The sequence below is a fragment of the Parambassis ranga genome, chromosome 1, assembly GCF_900634625.1.
Source record: "Parambassis ranga chromosome 1, fParRan2.1, whole genome shotgun sequence".
NCBI classification, from domain to species: Eukaryota; Metazoa; Chordata; class Actinopteri; family Ambassidae; genus Parambassis; species Parambassis ranga.
In genome coordinates this window covers 11,374,799-11,398,701 of record NC_041022.1, presented here as the reverse complement: position 1 = coordinate 11,398,701, position 23,903 = coordinate 11,374,799, and the positions used below count along the sequence as shown (strand labels likewise).

Genomic DNA, 23,903 nt, shown 5'->3' with positions numbered 1-23,903 from the left:
ATGATGCTTTAGCCTGGTAACCCACGGCAACCCATTTAATCCCACCGGCCAGTCCCCATGATGGAATTCAATTGATCAATCATGTAGCTCTGATGGCACCATTTCAGCCAGCTTATTGCTTTCTGCTTTCTCTCTGTTGCACACACACACACACAAATACACCCTGAAAGACTGACCCAAGGCCCCCACAGTGGAGCACCCACAAAGGACCAGAGAAAGATAGAAAGAAGAAGATGACAGAACCTACTGTAATCAGCCAGTAAGAACAAAGCTTTTACTTATGATAATCAATATTGTCCATTCATCTGTATGAATGTGTGTGTGTGTATTAGTGTGGTTGTGGGTGTGGGTGGGTTGGGTAGCTTGATATCCGGCTGGTCTCATTGTATCCATGGATGGGTAAAGAAACTCATTGCCGTGACGGGTTAAATCCTATTCACTGTCGGATACACACACTCACACACAGACACACAGCTGCCTCTATCTCTGTGATTCAGTCTCAGAAGGGAAGCGCTTCTCTTCCCTCTTTTTCAGAGCAGAACAAAACAAACAATGAGCCTTTATTGTTCTCTCCTTTCTGCCTTTTTCCTCTCTCTTCCGCCTTCTCTGTCTACCTCTCCCTCTCTCTCTCTCTCTCTGGTTTTCTCTCTCCATCACCATCTCCCTACGTCTCATCCTGCCTGCTCATTTTTCCAACAACGCAGCAACACTTGAATTATTGAATCTGAATACCTACGGGAATTTGATTACTTGTCACTTGACTGACTGTTTCAGCATGTGTCTGCAGACGCTGCCACACCACCTCAGTGATGCTTTTTGCACTTGACTTAGATTATCATACTGATCGAACAAGGGTCGTAAGTCTGACCTCATCACCCCCAGCCTGTGCCTACATGTGTGTGTCTATGGATGTGTGTGTGTGTGTGACCCATCCAAACTCCAGAGATCAAAGTTTTTAGGAGAAGGGAAGCACTGAGAGGAGCACAGGGTGAAGGGCGGAGATACCCCCCTCCTCTCCTCCTCCGTCCTCCATCTCTTGCTTACTCCCAGCATCTTTTATTTGGTAAGCTGCTGCATGTCACAGTGAATGCACAAGGGGGTGAGAGGTCAACATGGCATTCTGGGTAAATGCCATTGAGAAAAAAAAAGCATTTTGAACAACTATAGAGTATGACTTTCCTTCTGAGAGCACATTTTACTCATATGTTTGCAGAAAAAAAAACATTGTCACAACACCTGTCCTGGACTCTACATCACACACACACACACACACACAGTTTCAGAGAATAGGTTAAGGTACAATAGTCCCCTTTTGGCCCCACAAGTCAAGTTCTTCCATTCACTCCTATTCATCTCCATGCTGGCCTCAGTCACCCCCCACTTCCCCTTGCTTTGGCTGGGGGGCACAGGTCACCACAGGCCTTTACCCCTACACACACATACCACACACACACACACACACACACACACACACACACTACTTATCCTGCCTTCCTGTGTTCCCATCACTTGCACAGATGCTGTTCCAATACTCTACAGAAGCATTCTGCACACATGTTCACACAGGACGTGACAAAACAAGACACAATTTGTTACGACATGACACAATACATTACTACATGATTTGATATGGTGTGTAATATGATAGGATACTATACAGTACATTCATTACAATACTATATGATATAGACATTGTAATGAAAGAATAATACATGTTAGTGACACAATACTGTATAACATGATGAAATACACTACAATGCTCTGTGATATGACACAGTACTCTAGAGTGATATATGGTGCAGTGTAATGTTACGATAGTATGGTACAGTACTTGATGCTATTATACTACAGCATGATATACATTGCGATACTTCAAGATACTTTAATGTTCATTCAGTTGTCCAAGGAAGCACCATCCACAGTATCAAGATCAACAAATAAAGCATTGATTGTCATTAAGATGAAAAAAAGGTTGCTGCAGAGCTGCCGCTGCACTGTTGTATATTTTTATAATGAGTTTAGAAAATTTAAAATATAACTTTCATACACTGTAACTGCATAAACATGTCACCTGTTTATGATAAAGCCAACAATAGAACCACTTCTCACTGTAGTGTGTTTTCGTGTGTGTAAGAATGTCTGCGCAGACAAGCATATGGATGTGTGTGTGTGTATATGAGAAGCTTTCCTATTGTTTGTCCGTGTATGTGTTTGTCTGTCCATGTCGGCGCATGCTGTTCTCCCTGTCGCCCCTTGCTGCGTGTGTGTATCATTATCCAGCGGGGGCTGCTCTAATGGAAGCTGTGATTAGCAATGCTGTTAATTAGACCACAGAGCCAACAGTGCAGACCTCTGCCACTGCAAAACACTGCAGATAAAAGACACACGGGCAAAACGTGACGCGCACTGAAAGGTTTCCTGCACAACGTTTTCCTAACACTTCGGAGAAATGTTTCAGTTTGGATAAACGCAAAGTCCAGTTTAAAGAGACACAACAGACAGATCGCCCATGTAGCGCATGTGTAGCACTGAAAGAACAAAGTGAAGCAACAATGCTGCTAATTAGATTACATTCCTCCTTCTCCTACAGATCTGACCACAGAGTCTTTGCTGAAGACATTAGAGCACATAATAATGTGGGATGCATTCATGTAATTATACATGAATCTTATTATTAATGTCAACAAAAGCGAGGTCTGGCAGAACAGTTACACTGGTAGCTCACAGCGTGTACCCCATGAAGATAAATCTCCGTCCTTCGTGCAGTCCCTCGTGTGTCATCTTTCTCTCTACTGTATTTTGTCTCTCTCCAGTGACTTCTGTCAAATAAGTGCCTAAAAAACTTTAAAATAAGATAGACAAAGTGGTGGAAATTCACTGATGATAAAGTTGCATCACATCTGTTTTTGCCAGATGTAAATTTTTTATGGAATAAATGCTCAACAATGGCAGTTTGGCAGGACTTTGGTGGACAATAGTTTGTTATAGTGTTAACAAAAAGCAAGGAAACATATCAGGAAAGCCATATGATAATTTATATTTGGAGTAATTATGTAAATTGTTTATTGGACGTTGGGCATATATACCATATGATGTCTGTAGCTATTTTTGTCTTTACAACTGGACTATTCAGACATCAGAAAAATGATGCATTGATGCTTTTATATGAGATCAAATGTGGTGGAGGTCGCAAAGCAAGGCAAACTTTGATCCACTGTGTCTACAAATAAGTGTATGACTCTAACGCCCCACAACACAGTGCTGGGTCTAAAGTCTTTGTGCTCTACTGATGGGTAAGTGGGCTGTATCCGAGCATATCAAGGTGCACCTGGGATTCACCTGGAACCTGCTTGAATGCTTTTAAAATTTAACAGCAGAGGGAAGCATATTGTATCAGTGTGAATGTGTGTGTGTGGCAGAGAGAGAGAGAGAGAGAGAGAGAGACCAAGCAAGTGAGAGCAAGAAATAGCCCCCAGTGGCATTCTGTCAACCCCCCCACCCCCCCGCTCCGACATCTGGTCCTGTCTCATTTACCGTAGGAGACCGTCTGTATGATGGCTTTTTAATGCCACTGACACTGCCTCATACACACTCAGAGTCATTCACACATGTATGTGCACCAACTACAAACATACAGTACATGTCAGAAACCACAAAACACACACCTCTATTAACATGCAACATTGATCCAGTATGACAGTGTATGTATGATCAATAGTGCATGCATAAACTGACTTCCCAGGTAGCTCTCCAGTGAAACACTGTTAGTAAACAAATGTGGGTTTCTGAATGAAGATGTTTGGTTAGAACTCCCACAATGCATGTATGTGCGCATACACACACACACGTCATTGATCATTTTGTGTTGAGTTCTTTTCATCTGGGTTTTCCATGCTGCTCTGCATGTGTTTATGTACGTTGTGCATTTATTTATCTGCACAAACATTCAATGATTTAAAAAGGTGCAGATATATTCACAGTGCAATCATTTGCTCACCTTCATCTCGCTTCCTTTTGCCCACATCAGCAGCTGAGCTGATACCCAGAATGCCACTGATGGAGTACGAAGAGCCGGCCGAGTCGCTGGTCACGGCTGAGACCTGCGTGGCAGCCACGGACGTTGCTGCAGACGGATCACACGACATTCAGGGATATGCAAGGTGCAAGAAATAATTAATACAGAGGGAAAAAACAAACATTAGTTGAGGAATGCACCACTCATTCACTTATTTGCCACAATACACACACAAAATTCCTAAATATTGCATGAGCTGCTAAACTGAGTACAAATCTCTTAGAAGAGATGATATTTAAAAAATTATAATAAACTATAACATTTTCTGGACAACAATAGCATACTATTTAAAAACCCTAACTTCAGCTCTACCTGTGTGACATCACTTTATTAGGACTGCAACCAACAACTTTCCGATGGTTTGATTATTGAAGTTCAATTCATCTATAGTCAGCCAATAGTATTATAAATCTATCACTGATGCTGTTTTTGGCATGCACAATAAAGAGCAATATTTCAATCAAAAATGTTGCTGCTCAAAAGTCTGTTATTAATACTACAATTTTGCATTTACCAGCATCCCAACCAAGTCTTTCTCTCTAATGTTCAGGCATAGTGGACGTGGTTCCAATGCCAAGCTCAGTCTGCCTTACAGATGTAACACAAAGTCGGTTTCTGTCCATTGTCAAGGGTGAAATTTCCCAAACTTTGTAACTGTGTTGCATAGGCCGTCATGATTTGATGTTGTGTTGCACTAAGTTGATTTATTCTACTCCTCGTGCAGTCTTGAAGAGTCAAACTTTAACAGAGACTCGTCTGGTGTCTGTTCTGAGTCACCCTAACTAACCCTGCTATGCTTGTTGTGGTTCTACTGTGTCATTTCACACAGAATCCTCCCCGCTATGATGCAATGTAGTGTAGTGTAGTCATCAAGTGTGAAAAACCTAATTTATCCAGAAAAAATACACATAGGCAGCATGCTACTCACTGAAATAAATGTGATGGTTTTATTATAGCAGAGATAGTATTTTACAACCTCTACAAATCTCAGTTCTGTTCCCATCCCAAAGATGGTAAACAAAAAACACTCAGCACATAGATGCACTTTAATCTTCCTAAAACTTTACTCTTCATACTGACTGACTGTGAAGCTGCACAGGAGAACACACAAAGGACAGGCCTCTGTTAGTGTTTTGCTCCTTGTTGTCTCTTCCTCTAATCTTCCCCCTGGAGGAGACAAGTTCCTCGCTGGGCGACACAGCGACATACTTGTCACCGCTTCACTGACACACACACACACACACACACCTTGCAACCTCCTGACACACAGACTGAAACATACGTCGCTTCTTGGTCCCTTATCTGTGCCCTCTGTAAGCGGACGTGGGGCTGAGTGACAGTATGGTATCCCAGGAGGGACAGAAAGGTGTGGAGACAGACATCCTAATCCTCTCTCCCAGCAGACCCCCCAAACACAGAAAGACAAGACCGAAAGGGGAATAAAAAAAAATAAATAAAAAAACAGGCAAACCAGAGGATCAGCATCCCTTCCAGCCGTTACTCCTTCACTAACGACAAGGAGAGCATAATGAATGCATATCCCTCCTTTTCCCATCACTTGATTTAGCACTTCAATTATCTGATTTTCCTTTCTCTTTCTTTTCACTCTTTTTTTTATCAGAACGTAACGCTTTTATTCTGCAAATCCAAATGTTCAATTTTCCGCCTGGGAGTGGGACCCATTTATCTGTGTAATCTGTAAGCGTGCGTGAGAGTGTGTGTGTGTGTGTGTGTGAGATGGTGCATCTAGGTGTGTATGCATGTGAATGTGTGTGACTGTTAAATGTGAGTAAAAGGCAGGAGTCAGGGAGCAGTGTGTGTGAAATTAATTTAGATTAATAGACAATGTGCGATTATGAAGATATGAGAGACACCGAAACACAATCCACTGCAGGGCAAAGAGAGGAAGGCTACTTATTTGTACTCTGAGATACTCATCGCATAAAAGGAAATTATGTTTCAGTCTTAGCTGTAATAGATATATGAATTCAGTCTGTAAGCTGACAATCAAGTACAAACGACCAAAAAGAACAAACATTTTAAAGATACTGTAGTAATGCAGACCTTTCTGCTGATTTGAGAAATGTTCCGTTTCTAGGCTGAACTCTGCAGTTTGTGCTGTTTTTTGTGTCACATCCAGCCTTGCTGTAAACTTTAATATGCGAACATAAACACTGAAATTTCTCTTATTATCTATAGGGCTCTGTTATGGTGATGACAATTCTACAGATTTTTGTGTGGGGATTGCTTCAGATAACCGAGCATCAGATTGATTTTCCATTACTCCAATACTGTAGTGAATGAAGTTTATTCACTCATTGAAGAGTTATGTTGGTGCTCTGATCCCCTACCCTATTTTCATAATGATTATTGTTGGGTAATAGTTGCTCCCTTTGTTTAGATCGTCTCTTATAAAGGTGTTACTACTGCCATCAAATATTAGTATTGCTGATCTGCGATGGTTCCCGCCACATTTAATGTTATCTTCCCTTACTGTTTTCAGTCAGTTCATTTTGCCAAACATTGGTCAAAAGACCTAAATGTCCCTATATAGAGATGTGAAGGTCAGTCTCTTTGGTGGACCTGCAGGGTGTCTTTATCCAGTAGCATTCACGCCCACACTCAATGACAAATTTTGCATTCTGGTGTTGAACTTTGCGGCACAAAACATTTTGTAATGTCCACGCCGATTACGGTATACATTTGTTTGGCACACACACACAGACAGACACACACTCTGCTCCAGAGAGATTCATATGAAAACGGCTCTCCCGTAAAATTTGCTTTGACAGTTGGAAACAGGATTTTTGTAGCAGCGACCTACCTAAGTTGTGAGCCGACACTGAGCCTGTTTGACCAGGCGGCTGCTGAACCTTAGTCCGAATGATCCTGCAGGAGGAGAGAGGAGATATTAGTGTGTGTGAAGTGGTTTGTGTGAAAGATTCTGAGTGACAGAGAGAACATGACCATCGTGGGAGCAAAACGGTGTGTGTGTGGTGTGAAGTGGCTGAGGCAGGCTGACATGGCAGAGGGGCCTCACACTTCCTGCTTGGCTGCTCATGCAAGCCTTTTCTTCCTCTTTCCTTTCCTTTCCTCCCCTTTTCCTCTCCTCTCCTCTCATTTCCTTTCCTCTCTTTTTTCCTTTCTTTCTTTTTCTTTTGTGTCTGTTTCTTCCCTTACCCCCACACACCTTCCTTCCCTTTTGTCTGCCTTTTTTGCTCACTCCTTCTCTCTCTTATTTCACCATCCGTCCCTCTCTCTCAGCCTCTATGCTCAGGGGAAAGGGTTGTCATTGTACCATCGTGTTGAACCACTGAGCTGCAGCCACTTCATACATATGGAGACTGGGGCCTCTTTCCTATTCTCTGTTTCCACTCCTGGACTCACAGACATACACCCATATTAAAAACACACAGTATTATATTGGACTGGGCTCCACCTACACTCCATGCCTGTTGCTATAAGTTGATACAAACACATACACACAGAGAGAATGCGGTACCTGTTGATGGAGCTGACACTGGGGACGCTGTCGTTGTCACAAACTCTCTCAGCCAGGAGCCTGTCCCGGATCTCCCAGGCAAACATGGTGGGGTTTTGGCGTTTGTAATCGGCGATCTTGTCGACCACTTTGGGTGTAGCAACCTTTGGTTTGGATCCCCCAATTACCCCGGGGCGGATACTGCCCGTCTCATAGTACCTGCCAATTAAAGCAGAGAAAATGCGGTGAAATGTGGTGAAAAGACCTCTGAACTGTTTTTTACTCCTCTCATTTTTTTGTCCCTGTGGGCACATCTTTCACTGCAATATAACCTGCACCTTCATGGAAACAGCACCCATCATAGCTAAAAACGTACTATTGACTGCTGACTTGTGTTAGACAAATTGAGTAAACTAGACAGCAGACATTTTACAAGGCTGCTTTTTTTAAACCATAGAAATGCAACTGTTTAATCTGCTCTGCATATATGATTTAAAAAAACCTGCAAATCATCTAAACACACTGAATGTTTGTCATGTGACTGCTGCTTGTAAGTGAGTCATCCATCTCAGTCCTGCTTTTTTGTTTGTTTTCATGGGATCTTTGCTTAATTGGTGAATATTTAATTGTGATATGTCTAATAGATGGTTTCACACAACTTCAAATGCAATAGTTTTAATTTAAAACATCATGATTGAACATGTCAGTACAACACTGTAACTCATTTTGGTTTGTTATGGATAGGCCTGGCACAGAGGAATAAGATATTTTTAAATATAAGATATATTGTTTAATTGAAGTTTTTGAAAGACTTTGTTGAAAATAGGAAAGATATTGAATAAGGTTGCTTTTTCTATGTCATCTTGCGCAGTGAGACCTCTTTCTTTACCCCTAAAAGATGAAAAACTAAATCAGACAAAACTTGTGATTGGCAAGAACATTTTATGACAGCATCAACACTCAACACAGAGTTCTGCTTCCATCAAAAAGAGTCTGTAACATAAAACACAAAAACGCCCTGATATTTTACTGGTACTTCAGTTCACTGTTCCACTCAGCCTTATAGTCTTATTCTTGTTTGTTAAACGTGACAGCGATCAGTGGGAATTAATCTTTTATAATGGGTGTTGGCTGAACATTTTGTTGCCTGTTGTTGTCGAGAACACATCTTACAGGCTTGATAGAAATCACTTCAATGTATGAATGAAAGAAAAAAATGTTGAACCATCATATACAGGTCTGTGTGGCACTGTTTGAGTTTAGATATTCTGCTCTTTACTTTTTACTTTAATGGTGCGTTTTCCTGATTTAGAAGCAAATGCTGACTTACCAAAACCTTTGTTAACAATGGTGAAATAAAACACTCACTGCTATAGTTACATAATGTTGCAGTTATCAGATTTTTTTGCAGGTACAAGCGTCAGCTAAATGGCTAGATTTAAATGTAACATCTGTCATACAGCTTTTTTAATGCCTGGGTCATCGAGCGAATGGCTGCTGTTCTCTTAAGCAATTTCACATTGTGACACAGAGGTAGGAAGAGGGTGGCACTGACACACACACACAGATCCAGGCATTTCGTGTCCACCATGGCTATTTCATGAATGTATTTGCATGCAGAAGGGGCATGGGGGGGCAGGGGGTAGGAGGACAGCAAATGCGCTACACAGCTTGCAGAAAAGGGGGGATGCTGTGTGTGGATGCAAGCTGTCAGTCAGTCTTAAACCTGCTGCTGCTCTCTCTCTCTCCCTCTCTCTCTGCCTCCCTCTCTCTCTCCACTGTACGGTAGAGTAATCCTTTCCGTGAAGATGTGAGTTCCTGTAAACGTGCACTTCCTTGTCTTTCTTTTTCCATATATGTGTGAGTATATGCATGCGCATGTTGGGCCTGTGTGTGTGTTTGTGTGTGTGTGGTGCATTTTGACTATTCACAGCTGGTGTATAAACACAGCTAAAGGAAAAACAATCTATTTTCAAATGGAAAACTATTTAAATTATTCACAGCTGAATCATTGGTGAATAAACGAGCGTGGTTATTGATATCCGCGCAACGATGAGCCAACACACACACATACACACACACAGGGTGGTAGAGTTGGTGTTTTTGTTCTGCTGGCACCACAGAGACAGAGAGGAGAGGATAAAACAACCCTCCCTCCCTCCTTCCATCCCTCGATCCCCTCTCCTCCCCCTCACGGTAACGCTTCAGTGAGTTGAACGGCCAGGAAAGGGGAGAGAGAGAGAGACAGAGAGACAGAAAGAGAGAGGGAGAGAGAGAAAGAGAGGCATGGGAGAACAATGAGCAACACATTTTTTTGATATAGCTGAGGGTCGCTGTAGCTAATCCTTCCCCTCTGTCCCCACAAATGGTCTCTCTGTTTCTCATTCACTTTTTCCTTTTCCTGCACTCTTCTTCTTTAACATGCATTTTTCCCCTTTTTGATTGTGCCCCTTGTTCTTGTCTTTCTCCCTTTCTCCATCTCCCCCTTTTTTTTGGGAAGGGTGCAGAAATATGGTGCCACTTTCATTTTGATGCTAATTCCAAAAAGTGATGAATCTTTTCCCTTTTGTCACCCTTTCTTCTCTGGGGGATGGAACAAGCAGGGATTTACTCTTGAATTTAGCTTTGAAAAGGCAAAGGAGAGACAGACAGACAGAGAGAAAAAGAGAGAAAAGGGGAGGTGAGGAAAGACAGAAAATTTGAGAGGGGTTGTACAAGAGTCAGAGGGGAGATAGGAAGGTGAAAGAAGAAAAGAGTAGGTGAAGTAAGAGGCAAAATGAAAATGTAGGACAGTCAGTGTGACCTTACAGCATCAGCGAATACATAATTACCCAAAAATGAGGCAGACATATTTTGTACAGACATGTCTTTTAGTCTAATGTTCCCAAACAAGGAGGTTTTCAATATTTTTACATCCCTGCCGCTTCATACTGCTCAACAGAAAGCTAGTCACATATTTAGGTCGTCTGTCTTTTTACCTGCCCAGTATCTTGCTGACGCATCCATGGCTGACTCGTAGCTGGCGTGAGATGTCGCAGGGTCGAACCCCTTGATGGGCGAGTTCTACTATTCGCTGTCGAACAACGTCTGGGAGGGGTCGGCCGTTTACAAACACACCTCCAAGCTGGTTCACTCCGCCATGTCCTGAGAGGGAGAGAGGGAAGACACAGTTAGATGTCCACAGAAAATGAATGAAAGAATATAAAGTTGCACTCTATTACAGGCAGTAAATGAAGCTACGAGAAAACTAAATTCCTCACGTGACTTTAACAGTTAAAGTCATTCTTATGTTATAAGCCATCATGCCCCAGTCTTTCATCCAATCAGATTCTTGAGAATGAAGAATGAGAGATAACAGCCGAGTAAGAGTTGAACAACTGTGGGATGATTCATTCTCATAGACACAACACACAATAAGCTGCTGCACTGAAGTGTGTTGGAGGTAAAAATCATTGTGTCATTCAGCACCATCACAGGAGCCTCTCATACAGTGATACCCAACAGAATCAAGGCTGTGATAGAGTTTGCTGGCTCCGTCTGACCATTTTCTTACTCACAGTGAAAGTGAATGCATCCTGCTTTGTGTCGGGCTGCTGAAAATATTTACCTTTACTTTGCCACCAGACAGAATTGTTTATAATTCAGTTTATTTCAAGGTAAAAAAATATATTTTATATGATAAATATGGTTGGCCTTCTGTCATTTTGCAAAAGAAGCAGGTTTCCTGAGCTACAACAGCTACAGCAGATCCTTCTGTCTCAACACCAGCTGTTCTCTCAACAAAATCATCACGTTAACAGCTTGTTTCTGTGGGTCAACAGTTGGTAAAACTGCATTCTGACATTATCGGCCTTCACAGATCAACACTGAATACATTTACAGTACGTACAGTACATATGAATAAAACACTGTCAGGTCCTGCAGTCCCCCAGCTGTTAGCCTCTGGCTGGAGTTAATTTACTACCTCAAACCCATCTGATTTCTCTCCCGCCCTCTGATTTATCCTGCTCTGCATAATAATGCCAGTTGGAAAAGTGCAAACTTTGCCCAATTTCACCAGGGGCAGGCTGAGCAAAGACTAGGAGTAAATGAAGGGATTTCAATTAATTATTGACCAAGGCCTCGCCCTGGACCCTTAGTAAAAGATATCACTAATATTCCCCCTGAGGGATGAGGGGATGAAAGTATAAGAGGAAATGAATAAAAAGACTACACAACAGAAGACAAGCTGAATCTTTACAGAATGGTAGGGGTGTTGGTATACTCATTTATCTGCTGTAGCCAGAACACGCAGAAAATCAGCTGCCTGTTAGAACATTGTGGGAAAAATGTACATTATTAGCAGCAGCAAATGAGCAGGAACTTGTAAAGTGTATATGTTCCGTAACCATCTATAGGAGATGGCGCTTAATCAGCATCTAGGGCAAACACGTCAGCAGTGACTGAGTAAAAGATAGATATATGACCACAGTGAGACCACTGAATCCACCAACACAAACACTGTGTGTGAGTGAGAGCCATTCAAACCAAAAGTCTCTCTCTCTCTTCCAATTCTATGTACGTACATACTGTATGCATGCAACTCACCAAAGGCAAAGTATAAATCAACTCGAATTTCTGTACCATTTAATCCACTGGCTTTTGTATTACCATAGTGATTACGTCTTTAGGGGAAACACACACTCACACACATGCACACACAAGACACACACACAGACACTAATCCTAGCTGTGGGGGTAATAGATTTTAAACACATCACCCCAGCAGGGATGCCCCCCAAAAAACACCAAGCTGTCCCCTGAACCTGTCCCCCTGTCCTCATCTTCACTCCATCAGCATAAAATAAAGAAGCACACACACCTTTGCTAGCTTACATATAAAAAGGTCAATACATATCAGATATATACAGATATTTGGAGGTCTAGAGAGTCTCAATTTGTGAAATCAAACAAAGCTATTTCCAAATATCTCGTATGGATAGACCGTCTCTTCCTTATTTTTTCCAACAGAAGACGCCTCTTTATGCAGGCGCCTGCAGCAGACAGTGCAATTTGAGAAGCAATTGTTCTTCAACAGAAAAAAAGTATATTTATCTTTCTTAACCTAAGGATGAAATTTAAACACCAAAATGAACTTTAAAGACAATATGACCTCGGATGTGTTCACTTAAAGACGGCAAACATAAAATATATTACTCGCCAGGTTAGTTTATCCATCAACTACAGTTTGAGAACATAACCCCGGTGATGGCTAAGGGCACCTTTAAAACCTGCTTTTCATTCACACACACATCAGAGAGCTACAGCATCAGGAACAGTTTGGAGCACCGCGTCTTGCCTAAAGACAGTTGGCTGCCTTTAATGATGGATGCAACAAATTTGTATCAAGTTTGAGCCAAGGTGAAGTTTTAACAGCCTAATGTTACAGAGAAAAACCATCAGGCAGGGCGACATCTTGACCTCTGCCACTTTAACTCTCACTATACCTTCATGGACGAGCCATGCTGAATCACACTGTAACATGCACTTAGAAGGGAGTCATACATATATTCGGTGTATTGTTTTAGGTACTAGTTCTCCAGAGGTCCTGTGCAGTCAGTCCAAGCCCATAACCTGTTTATCTTCTATCCTTCAACCCAACTTTTTCATCATATTTGACATTTATTGACTTTTTTTAGAACGTTTAGGATCAGAAAGGGGTTCAAATAACATGCAGCACGACCTGACTACCTGACCAGCTGTCCATGCTCGCTGCTTTGACCCCTAAATCAACAGGACACCTCTGAACCACGCAGTTTTGGCCCCTCTGTTGATTTACCGTGACAGATTTCTGTGACTCTTTACAAGAAATCATGTCTGCAAAGTCAGAAAAGTCGTACACAGATATTTTCAGATATTCCTCAAAGCCAGACAGACACTGCTGACCTACATGGACAAATTCAAGTCTTTCTCTCTCTCACTTTCTGTGAACGCTTTTGTATAGGTGTGTAAAGGCATTATTCCTGTCTCGTCTCTTTATTATTATTTCCTGAAACCTCTCAGTGAATAAAAGCACAATTTCTGCAGGAAGCCTACTGTGTGTAGACGTCCTCACCACAGGTCTCTGCAGAGAAGACTCTCTCTCTCTCCTCTCTCTCTCTCTCTCTCTCTCTCTCTCTCTCTCTCTCTCTCTACCTCAGATAAGAGTAAATGAAATGGTTCCTTTCACCCGTCCTATCTGGGCCAGGGCATGAAATACGCCTTGCTTTGTAAAGAGATGGAGAGGAATGACTTGTGACCTACAAAAACCTCCAGATAACTATTTATTCACTTATCTGTGTATTTACTGTTGGCATTAGTCGTTCAGGCTCTCGCCACTCTAGGGGTAGGCTGTGAGGATTATGCGTTTGAAAATTTATTTTCCAAGCCTATAAATACTGATAGGGACAAATAAAACTTACACATTCTTTAAAGGCATTTGTTTATCTGCAGCTGTAAAATAATTCTCAGAATATGTTGCACCATGTTCTTATTTCAAAAAGGAAATAAAATGGTGCTGGCCTAATGTAAGTTTGTCACATTGTAATAGGATGTCATAAAGAAGAGATTTAAGTATACATATTTTTGTGGGAATTTGTGACACTGCAAAAAAAATCCAGAGGTGTTTTTTTTCTTCGCAGTTTCACTGACAGACTTCTAGCAATTCATCCAACAAATTAACACTTGCTCACTGAAATTCAATCAATCAGCTCAGGAGATTTTGCTGCAAATTAGATGCAAAGATTTTGCCAAATTAGGGGGTTTTAGGCTTTTAAGGGTCTTTTCTATGAAAGCTGAAGCTACAGAGTCTTCAGAGGAGGGGGGGGGGGTGTTGGCAGAGGCAGCAGCTTCATTTTCATCCTGCTGAATCAGTGAGGGACAGAGACAGCCAGGGGACCAGCGGTCAATATGCATCCCTGTTGTATTTTATTTATTTACCCTTTATAGGAGCTGACTTAAGAGCCCAGTACCTCCTTAAATGTTTGATTGATTCACTGTTTCCGGGAGGAAAAAAAATACAGAGATAAAGCTGAATATATTCGAGCTCCCCCATCCAGAAAATAAGGTCCATTAGTCTCTCTGTCTCTCACTTCCCGCTACATTCCTCAATGTCTCTCTCTCATTCTCTCTCTCTCTCTCCCTCATCTCTCATCTGCCTCGTCACGGCCTGACGATTCAAAAATAAAGCAAAAGAGAAATCCCAACAAAACGCCACCGTCTCTTTCTCTCTCTTTTATCCGTCTTGGAAAAAAAACAGAAACGAAAAAAAGGGAAGTAGAAATTACTTTTGGCTGAAAACCTGTTTGGAAAGTTGCCTGCAAGAATACAGATGAAGCAAATTTCCTTGAGCAAACAGTGAATAGATGTCTGAGATGTGCCAGACGTGTAGTGTTAGTCTGTATTTTCTGTGCCATAATTAATATTTCTGCGGAGACGATGCGGCCTCGCTTAAGCCTGAAGATGTATTTAAGAGATGAAGAAGAAGTCGACATAAAAATAAATAATTTGTGATTTAATTTATAATATTTCTGCAGTATTTCCAGTCCTAACACCAGCCAATTAGATTAAAAGAATACATTTGATCAGGAATTGTTAGTAATTGTTGTACGATGTTTTTTATATATATTTTCTGTGACTCATGTGAGTGACTGAGGTAGACCAGAGCCATGTCTGCTTAATATTCAGCATACCACCATTACCATTACAATAGGTGATTATGAAATTCAGCTCATTATCATCACAATTACCTGGTATAGATTTTTTTTTAAATGTCTTTGCTATATTGTTGTTTCTCGTGATAGGAGGGAGTCCTCAAACTCAAGTGGCGTTTAACGTATGATTGATAAAGTAACAATCCTCGCGTTTTTTTTAACTGAATGTAACTTTTTGTACAGGGAGCAAGGTGTGACCATAAAATACTACACAATAACATTCAAGGATATGAATTAAAACAATGATCTGAATATTCTCATTTTAAAACTTTCCACACATACACTGGTTTTCCTGATAACGCATAAACTACACACACACATACACACAAACACACACACTCTCTCTCTCTCTCTCTCTCTACTCACACACATATACACACAGGCCCAGAGCTCACATCCAAACTCGCCCAACAATATTTCCACGCCTCACAGTCGATTCATTCCGACCTCTCCCTCTCTCTCTTTTTTCTCTTCTACCTTTGACATTTTTTAGGTGTAATCGTTTTAAAGCGTCTCCGGGCTTTGACATATATAACTTTAGCTGCGCTGTTACCGTCAGCACCGCGGATCATTGGCTTTGGTGAAACGGCAGAGAAGAGGAAACATGATTCGTTCTAGCTTTTGGATGTGTGTGTGTGTGTGTGTGTGTGTGTGTAGCTTCTTTTTTTTAATCCTGCAGGATAACACACCGTGGGAAACTCTGTCAGTCACATAACGCAGCTTCTCTCTCCGGGACTGAAGTGCAATAAAATATAGAATGCATAATCCAATACACGTCGACCCGCTTGTACAGAAAGCTTTATTTGACTTCAGTTAGGAAAAAATATATCAAATATACGATTTGCTTGCAGGCTAAAAAATTGCCATCCCTTGTTTAAAGTTGTGTAGCGATTTCATTATTTGCAGCCTTTTTGGGGCCATATAGCAGCTGACTTCAACTTAAATGAAGACTTTTGGTTCTTGGGCCTATATAGTCTAATTTGTTTTCCATCTATCATTATTAACACAAGCAGAATCTTTTAAAGTGATCACAAAGCGAGCCTCTATTTATGGGAAAAGGAAAGTGAACTGAAAAACAAAGCAGGGTCCGCCATGTCACGACTGACTGACCAAGGTCTGTCCCCCTGCATGCAGCTGCTCTGCTTAAGTGTCCTTGAGCAAGACACTGTGCACTGTGACACGCTGTGAGCTGAACCTGTGTGTGTGTGTGCTCTGACCTGTGCGCGCCTACAGTGTGTGTCTGTCTGTCTAACCTGGTTATGTGTAAAAACACTACTGTTACTGTGTGGATCAAGTTCAGCTTTTAGTCATGCTTTGTTACCCCACGCTCTCTCTCTCTCTCTCACACACACACACACACACACACACACACACACACACCATCTCGCAGTCTGACCCCTGCACCTCTTTCTTTTCCATTCAACGCAGGGAAACACAGTCAATCGTCTCTCTTACAAAGCAGCAACAAGCAACAACATATAATGTGGGCCAAACCTGAATTTTATCACATGATGCATAAAATCACTGCAGCTGGACTTCCCCCGCATAATTCTCACATTTTCACCTACATGAAATTAACCTAAATATTAGACAGGAAGTGGTGAAATAAAACGGTGAATGTAGCAGAATGAAATTTAAATGGCATATTCAAAGTTTTGTCTTTATTCACATTTGAAACACTGCAAAATAAATAATTAATAAGTTCCAAATGCTCCATGTATCCAAGAAAAATAAGCGTCATCGCCTGTGAGAAAACCAAATTCAGCTGTGCAGCACATACGCAGCATGAACTTTTAAACTTTAGATTTTTAAAAAATAAATAATTATTACTCTCTTTAATGATCAAAAAGCTGTTTTGTGAACAAGAAATAAGAAATAAAAGCTGACATTTGCTGGACACTGAGTGGTTAGTCTGGGGCTGGTCCGGTTCAGTGCAGTTGGATGATGCGGGTGGGAATAATTAAAAGCGTTTCAACTTACTGTGCATTGCTGCAAACGGGTCGTGCTTGCAGTGAATCTCCATTAGTGATTTGGGGCTGGGGGGCCCCGGTAAGCTTTGAGGGGTCTTAAAAAAAAAACGCTCCGCTTCAGCCGGCCACTGTACTGACAGACCGTGACCTCCAATGAATGAATAGCAGCCTTGATAGAGAGGAACTTTGTATCTTTTTCTTTCGCTTAAATAAAAAATTAAACTTTAATTGGCTGATGAGACGCCACTGTGCACTTTTAATTGGGCGAATAAAAAAGGATATTTCAAATTAAAAAATGGAAGGTTTGCAGGGAAATTGAAGAAAGAAATGGCGTTAAAATATGAATCAGAAGCGGGACTTCTTCTCATGGGGACGGGACATAACAGCGGGTCTGCTCTGGCGTCTCCTGAACCAGAGGAGGGAAACCTCAGCGACAGAGCTCATTCCTTCAGCAGCTCGTCAGCAGCAAGTTGCACCATGCAGTCCCAGTGCGTAAAAAATGTTTTTTTAAAAAAGTTCGGAAATGAAAATTGTGTAAACAAAGTTGCCTTCCCTCCTTTCTCACCTCCTCGGGTCCTCTGGCCGTGACCCCTGAACTGTGACTAAACCGACGGAGGTTCAACTTTCTCCTCTCAGTCTGTTCAAAAATATTTAGAAATATAAAAATAAAAACCCAGGTTTGAAAGAGAAAAATGTTCGTTACAGATCCACTGTTGGGTGTGTTTTTGTTCCGGGTTCTTTTTTGAACATTTCTTCCTGTCATAAATCGTCCTCGGCAGACGCGTTCACATCAACACTTCGTTATCTCCCATCAATAAAGCGAGAGCTCATATCTTGAAGTCTCATATCCCACCGTGCCAGAAAAGAGATCAAGAAAAATTACGCAGCGGAGAAAAAAACGCTGCGCTCTCTGATTTGAGTCAAATCTGCTGAAGCTGACTCGAGACTTGTTGTCTTGTTTGTAAACGGCAGCGCTCGGTCACTCTAACTCTGTCCCCCTTCTGTGCTGACCAGGACTCACTGCACAGACGTGGCTATAGGACCCCCGGTTTATGTGTGAGTTTGGTGACGCATTTCTTCGCGTTGCAGTCCTGTCCAATATTTTGTTTTTTGTTTTTTTAAAAAAAAATGTACTTTTCTCCACGGTCACGCCAGAAAAACACCACGCAGACAGTGATGTAAATGTGTACATAAACAGGCTTCTTTTTACTATACAATGAAAAGCTGCCTGCGCCCAGCTTCCACGGTGGCGCACGGCGCGTTTCAGGACCTGCTCTCGTGCGGACAGCGCCCGCGCTCCCAACCCCCTGGAACCCTAACCTACACGCGGCAGCCAGCTGCCTGTCACTCACAGGGACCTCAGCCAATCGCAGCGCGACTTCGGCCTCCACGTCACCGCCAACCCCCTGATAGAACCCTGCGGAGGGAAGCTGCGATTGGCTGAAGCGAATCCCGTGGGCCAATGACGCCCCGCATGCATTGTCCGTTCACCAATAGGGAGTCTCAGTGAAGCGACGCAGGGCGCCGAGAGTAAATGATCATATGTTTAATTTCAATTAACGAAGTAAAAAACCTAATGCCTTTATACCCATTTGCGCTCAATTTATTCATGTCAATATTAAATGGCTAATTAATTGAGTATTACTAAAAAATGAGGCTTAGTTGCAGCAAGGCTTTATAAAGGAGGGGATGCTCAAGAAGGCAAAAAACAGTTGTCCACACTTTTTTGTGCCACAGAAGAAAAACAGATTTTAAAGGCACTCAACATTTTATCAAAACATATTTAAATTTCTACAAACCTTTCACTATGAAAACAAACGGCCCTGCATAATTTCTTTGTTTTCACTGCCTCCTCTAATACACCGTTATAAATCTTTAGCTTGAGGAGAATTGGGAGGAAGCACATGAAACATGCATTGCCACTCATTACCTAATTGATCCAAACGGATGTTATTTTTAATGAAATGCAACTGGCGAGCTCCGCATTTACACTCCAAACTGACTGAGAGAGAGAGAGGAAGGGAGAGGGAGAGAGAGAGAGAGGGGTTCAATACATGGTCGTCCCACCTGATTTGAGGGGGGATTTCAAAGGCTCGCCCCTGTAATATTAACCACACAAATAGCCTAAAGCATCAGCCAAATTAAAAAGTGTTATTTCCCCTTCTTCCTGTTTCTAGACATTTAATCATTCACTCCATGTTAGCATATAAACCTTTAGATTAGACGCATTTAGAGCCATACAGGAGACATAATCCCACTTTTTTTGTTTTGCTTAGCCTATATAACAACGTATCAAGTATGTGTTTACGAAAAGTCCAAAACAGCAGCAATCTTCAGCACAAAAGCAGCAATCTTCACCTGGCTAATTTAATTTCAGGTTTATTCTCAAAAGACTTACCTCACTGTAATGCATTTGTATGTGAAAAAGTCAGTGTGTGTTATTCAGTATATATAATTATATATTTTTTTTTTCAATCAATCTTTGCTTATATAAAGCTTTATGGTTTGTTTCATTATCTACTCTGGATTCTGGTGTACACTCTAGGCTTTGGCTCCTTCTGACAAGCTCATAACCAAAAAAAAGAACAGTTTAAAATCCAAAACAAGTCAGAAACTCTTTTTAAAAAAGAGAATGTATTTTTTTATTATTAAAACCAGCTGTTAAAGTGGAGTCTTTTTTTCATGTTCTTCAGCACCGATGTTTACAAGATGAACCACGAGGGGGCGTTGTGTTTTAGACAACATGGCCGCGCGTGCACACACACACTTATAAATACAACACACACCGGAACTTTACTATCAGCATACTTCATTTTAGGGGTTTTCAGGAGTCCAGTGATGATGGTGATATTGGGCCTAAACTGACCGTGAAAAGTGGAAACACGTTCATCCACAGGATCCTCTGTATATGTATTATTTCTCTGATCTTCAACACTAAATATGATTTCACGAATCTCCATTGATTCCTCGTCTGTGCTCTTTAATCCACTGACAGTAAAACCCCCGATTCCAACATTCTCACTAATCCTCATTCATATTTCACATCTCTTTACCGAGTACTCATCAACTCGAAGGCCTCATGCAAACCTGGCAGACAGCAGACACAGACGCCTCATGTTTGGTTGGTGTTTTGCCTTTTATAAATATAAATAAAGAGAAATAGTGAAGTTTTAAAAGTGAAACTCAGATATGGAGCATTAGGTAATGTTTAGGCCTGAATTTAGGCCGCATACACAGACAGTGTGACTGTGAGCGACTTTAATTCTGTTTTTATAATGCAGGCCACACTGTCTAATTTTATTTAATTTAGTTTTGGCAAAATACACTCATATATATATATATATATATATTCTTTGTTTCGTTTTCTGCCTGTGTTTATTTATTGAGATATAGACCCGGCCGCTTCCCTCCCCTCAGAAGTAGCTAAATTGCAGCCGCCGCTCTTGTCTCTCCCGATTTGCAAATTAAATACATAAGCAATTAAAAAATCCAAACACAATCAATCATGTATACAAATTGTTGTTGCTTTAGGGTTGGAAATTTGGAGAAAACTTCCATCAGGGTAGGACGACTTTAATCCGGGGATCCAAATCCATTACCATATTTCATTACCTCTCCAATGCTGGAAACGGGGAGATGGGAGAGCGGAGGAGGAGGAGGAGGAAGAGGGTCTGTGTACTTTTTTAAACATTAGTAAGAATGTGGTTGAGTTGTGATAATCATTTGGAGGCAATTTGAAGGCAGTGTTGTTGTGTTCTCTCTTTCTTTCCATTCCTTTCCATTCACCATGAAAGCTTCGGATGTTTTGCGTTTTTTTAAACGCCAGAGCCTCGAAACGAAAAAGCAATGAAAAATTAATAGCGCATGTTAACTCCACCAGCTCGTTTATTACACGCCCGCTGACTGTAAACATAATGAGAAAGCTCCCGTATCTCTTCTTAAGTTTTCATTTGCTTATAAAATATAAAAGTCATAAGTAATAAATAAAATACATGGACTGGAGATTAGCCTCTTGGACTTGGATGTGTGGCAGCCGGTAAAGAACTCCCACACGGGCCTGATCAGATCCCACTTATCATCATTCGACTCTTATATAAATGAAATAACCATAGGACTGTCATCTGTCAGTGGGGAATGTAAGGCCCTGCTGATCGTAATATCACTCCACGTGTTATGACAGGGCACTTGAGGTCAAATCGAAAGTAGGCTACGCCATGTGAGGTCATCCCTTCTCCCCTCCCTCTCCCTTTTCTCCCATCTAACCATCATTTCTCACTATAACGTGCACGTCTAGAACGTTTCTTGGTACAAGATGTGCTTTATCAGGGTGTGGTCAAATATTCCTTTTGGAAAATAAACAAGAACTTAGGATAGCTTAATGTCATGGTCTTAAACATTACGTCACGTTTTTCTGGAAAGCATATACAATTTCTAAACTTTCAAAAGAGATGGCTAACACACGACTAAATATTACCATTAATAATAATAATAATATAACGTTAATCTGTCTCTGAGTATCTGTGGTGACTGAAGCTGTGGCCCTGCTTATTGGAAAGAACCGACCCATGCGCACTTTTACGCACCGCTATCCCGCAGCAGGGCGGGAGCAGAGGAGCTCTGATTAGATTCACGTTCATTCTCCTTTGTACCCAAAGCACGTACTTTAAAGTGAGAGGAAATGGAGAGGCTGTAGGTATAGGGCCTTGGGCCCAGAAGACCTCACACACCAACAGGGGAGGGCCTCTTTTAACCTCTGATTTCCTCAGTGGTTAAAATAGTTATTATCCAATTGCTACAAATCCCGTTGCTTTCACCGTTATTCTGCAGGTTAGGCTCACTCCAGAAAAGACTGGTAAGGACGCATTATTTGTATAAGAGACAATGGGTATCATTATTTTCATATTAAGCCGACAACAAGCTAATTTATTTCCATTAGGGAAAAAAACGTGTAGGGGTCTGGTCAAGTTTTCTTGATAAATAAGAATTTTAATATAAAAACCACAACAAATGTCATCTGCACTTTTGACCCACAACTGTACTAACAACTGTAATGCATACATGTATTACAATATTTATAATGAGAAGCTACAGGGTCATCACCTAAGCAGATTCTTTTTTTCTGGAGAAAAGGCTGCATAAAGAAGCTGATCACCTGCCCACAGTTTCTTAATGACAAACGACGTTTTATCAATGCAGGCGCAGCAGGCAGCAATATGAAATGATGTGATATCCATTGGGTGCCATAACAAGGTCGATGGTCTGATCCATTGCTGTACCAGACCCCGCTGTTTTATGAATAGGCCTATATGAGATTAACCTGTTGAATCAAGTAATGGAGACAAGAAGCAAAGAGATCTACAGATGGTCATATCCAGCGTATGGTCCACAGATGAAAAACTAAAAACGTCTACTGTATCATCACAAGACGTATTTAAACACATATATTTATATGCTGCCACCAGCGTCTTTTACACCAATTTGACATGCTTCCTATTGTAGGGGCAATTCCTTGTACTAACAACACTTGGAGCATTGTGGCACAAGTGCACACACTTTTCCTTCCTTTGCGGCTCAGACTGACAGACTAACAAAAAGTATCACTATAACCGACACTAAAGTCACATTTAAACCTGCACATGAATAGAAAACACACACTTTCATCCACGATCCCTTTAGTTAAAGTCTCAAGAATTCCTTAAAAAAGTAAAAACTTTGATATTTAGGATTTTAAAAGTTGTACCACTCTACCACAGAAGTCATACACTGAAAAAGTAACACTGTGACTCTTTAAAAGTCAAGTCATCTGACAACTTTAAATCTTTTAAAACTAAAGAAAAATCATGAATCATCGTCAATTAAAAGTTTTCAACAACAAAATAATACAAATATCCCTTAAAGTGATATCAAGTATCACTTGGTAAAAGTTTTAACTCTTTATAAAAGTGAAAGCTCAGTTGAGCCGGTGTGACCCTACCTGCTCTCCCCAGCCGCAGTGCAGGACTCTTGGGCCCCTGGTCCATGGTCCCCGGTTAGAACAGGGGGAGGTAATGGAGAGAGAAAAAAGGAAAAGAACAAAAACTTTTTCCAGTGTCTCCCTCTCTTCCTTTCTCTCTCTCCCTCTCTCTCCCTCTCCCCCTCTCCCTCTCTCTCTCTCCCTCTCTCTCTCTAGCACAGCCTTCTCCCTCTCTTTTTTTTTCTTTCGCCCTACAGTACTTTTGGGGCGACTTGTAGGTTGAAATAATTCGACCCTTCCGCTCCCTATTGCACTCCCTGCAAGTGCTCAGTCAGCTGCAACTAAACGCTTTAGGTGGAAAAAAGGCTTCGGGGGGAAGCGTGAAATGATCACGCCGAGTAAAAGAGCCGCACTCTCAATGTGCGCTCATGTCCTGTCCTTTTCCTGCACGAGCTTGCACACAAGCGCAATACGTACACGCACACGTGCACGCATTAACATGAGCTCTAATGCACGCGCACGGCCCCACATACATACACAGCCACATACAACCTCCACCCTTCCCAGCAGGGCCGCGCCCCCCTCACTCGCATCTGTTACCAAGTTCCACTTTACTAAACTTTCCCGCCCCCGCTCTCTCTCCCCGTCTCTCTCTCTCTCTCTCTCTCTCTGTCTGTCTTTTCTTCTTTTATGT

General features: G+C 41.5%; 1 protein-coding gene across 2 annotated transcripts in view; it reads right to left on the bottom strand.

The window, feature by feature from the left end:
- The window catches only part of pax5 (paired box 5), a 41,387-nt gene extending 17,776 nt beyond the window's left edge, over nucleotides 1–23,611 (bottom strand). Inside the window, exons 1-5 of one of the 2 annotated variants that reach the window (XM_028402591.1) lie at nucleotides 23,231–23,611; nucleotides 10,535–10,700; nucleotides 7,578–7,775; nucleotides 6,900–6,964; nucleotides 3,998–4,123 (exon numbers count right to left, since the gene is read on the bottom strand). In XM_028402591.1, coding sequence (XP_028258392.1) covers nucleotides 3,998–4,123; nucleotides 6,900–6,964; nucleotides 7,578–7,775; nucleotides 10,535–10,700; nucleotides 23,231–23,276 — 601 coding nt within the window. In that variant the 5' untranslated portion in view covers nucleotides 23,277–23,611. Of the gene's footprint in view, nucleotides 1–3,997; nucleotides 4,124–6,899; nucleotides 6,965–7,577; nucleotides 7,776–10,534; nucleotides 10,701–17,266; nucleotides 17,356–23,230 lie in introns of those variants that run through there. The other variant, XM_028402600.1, reaches the window with a different exon arrangement.
- Between the last annotated feature and the right edge of the window lie 292 nt (nucleotides 23,612–23,903).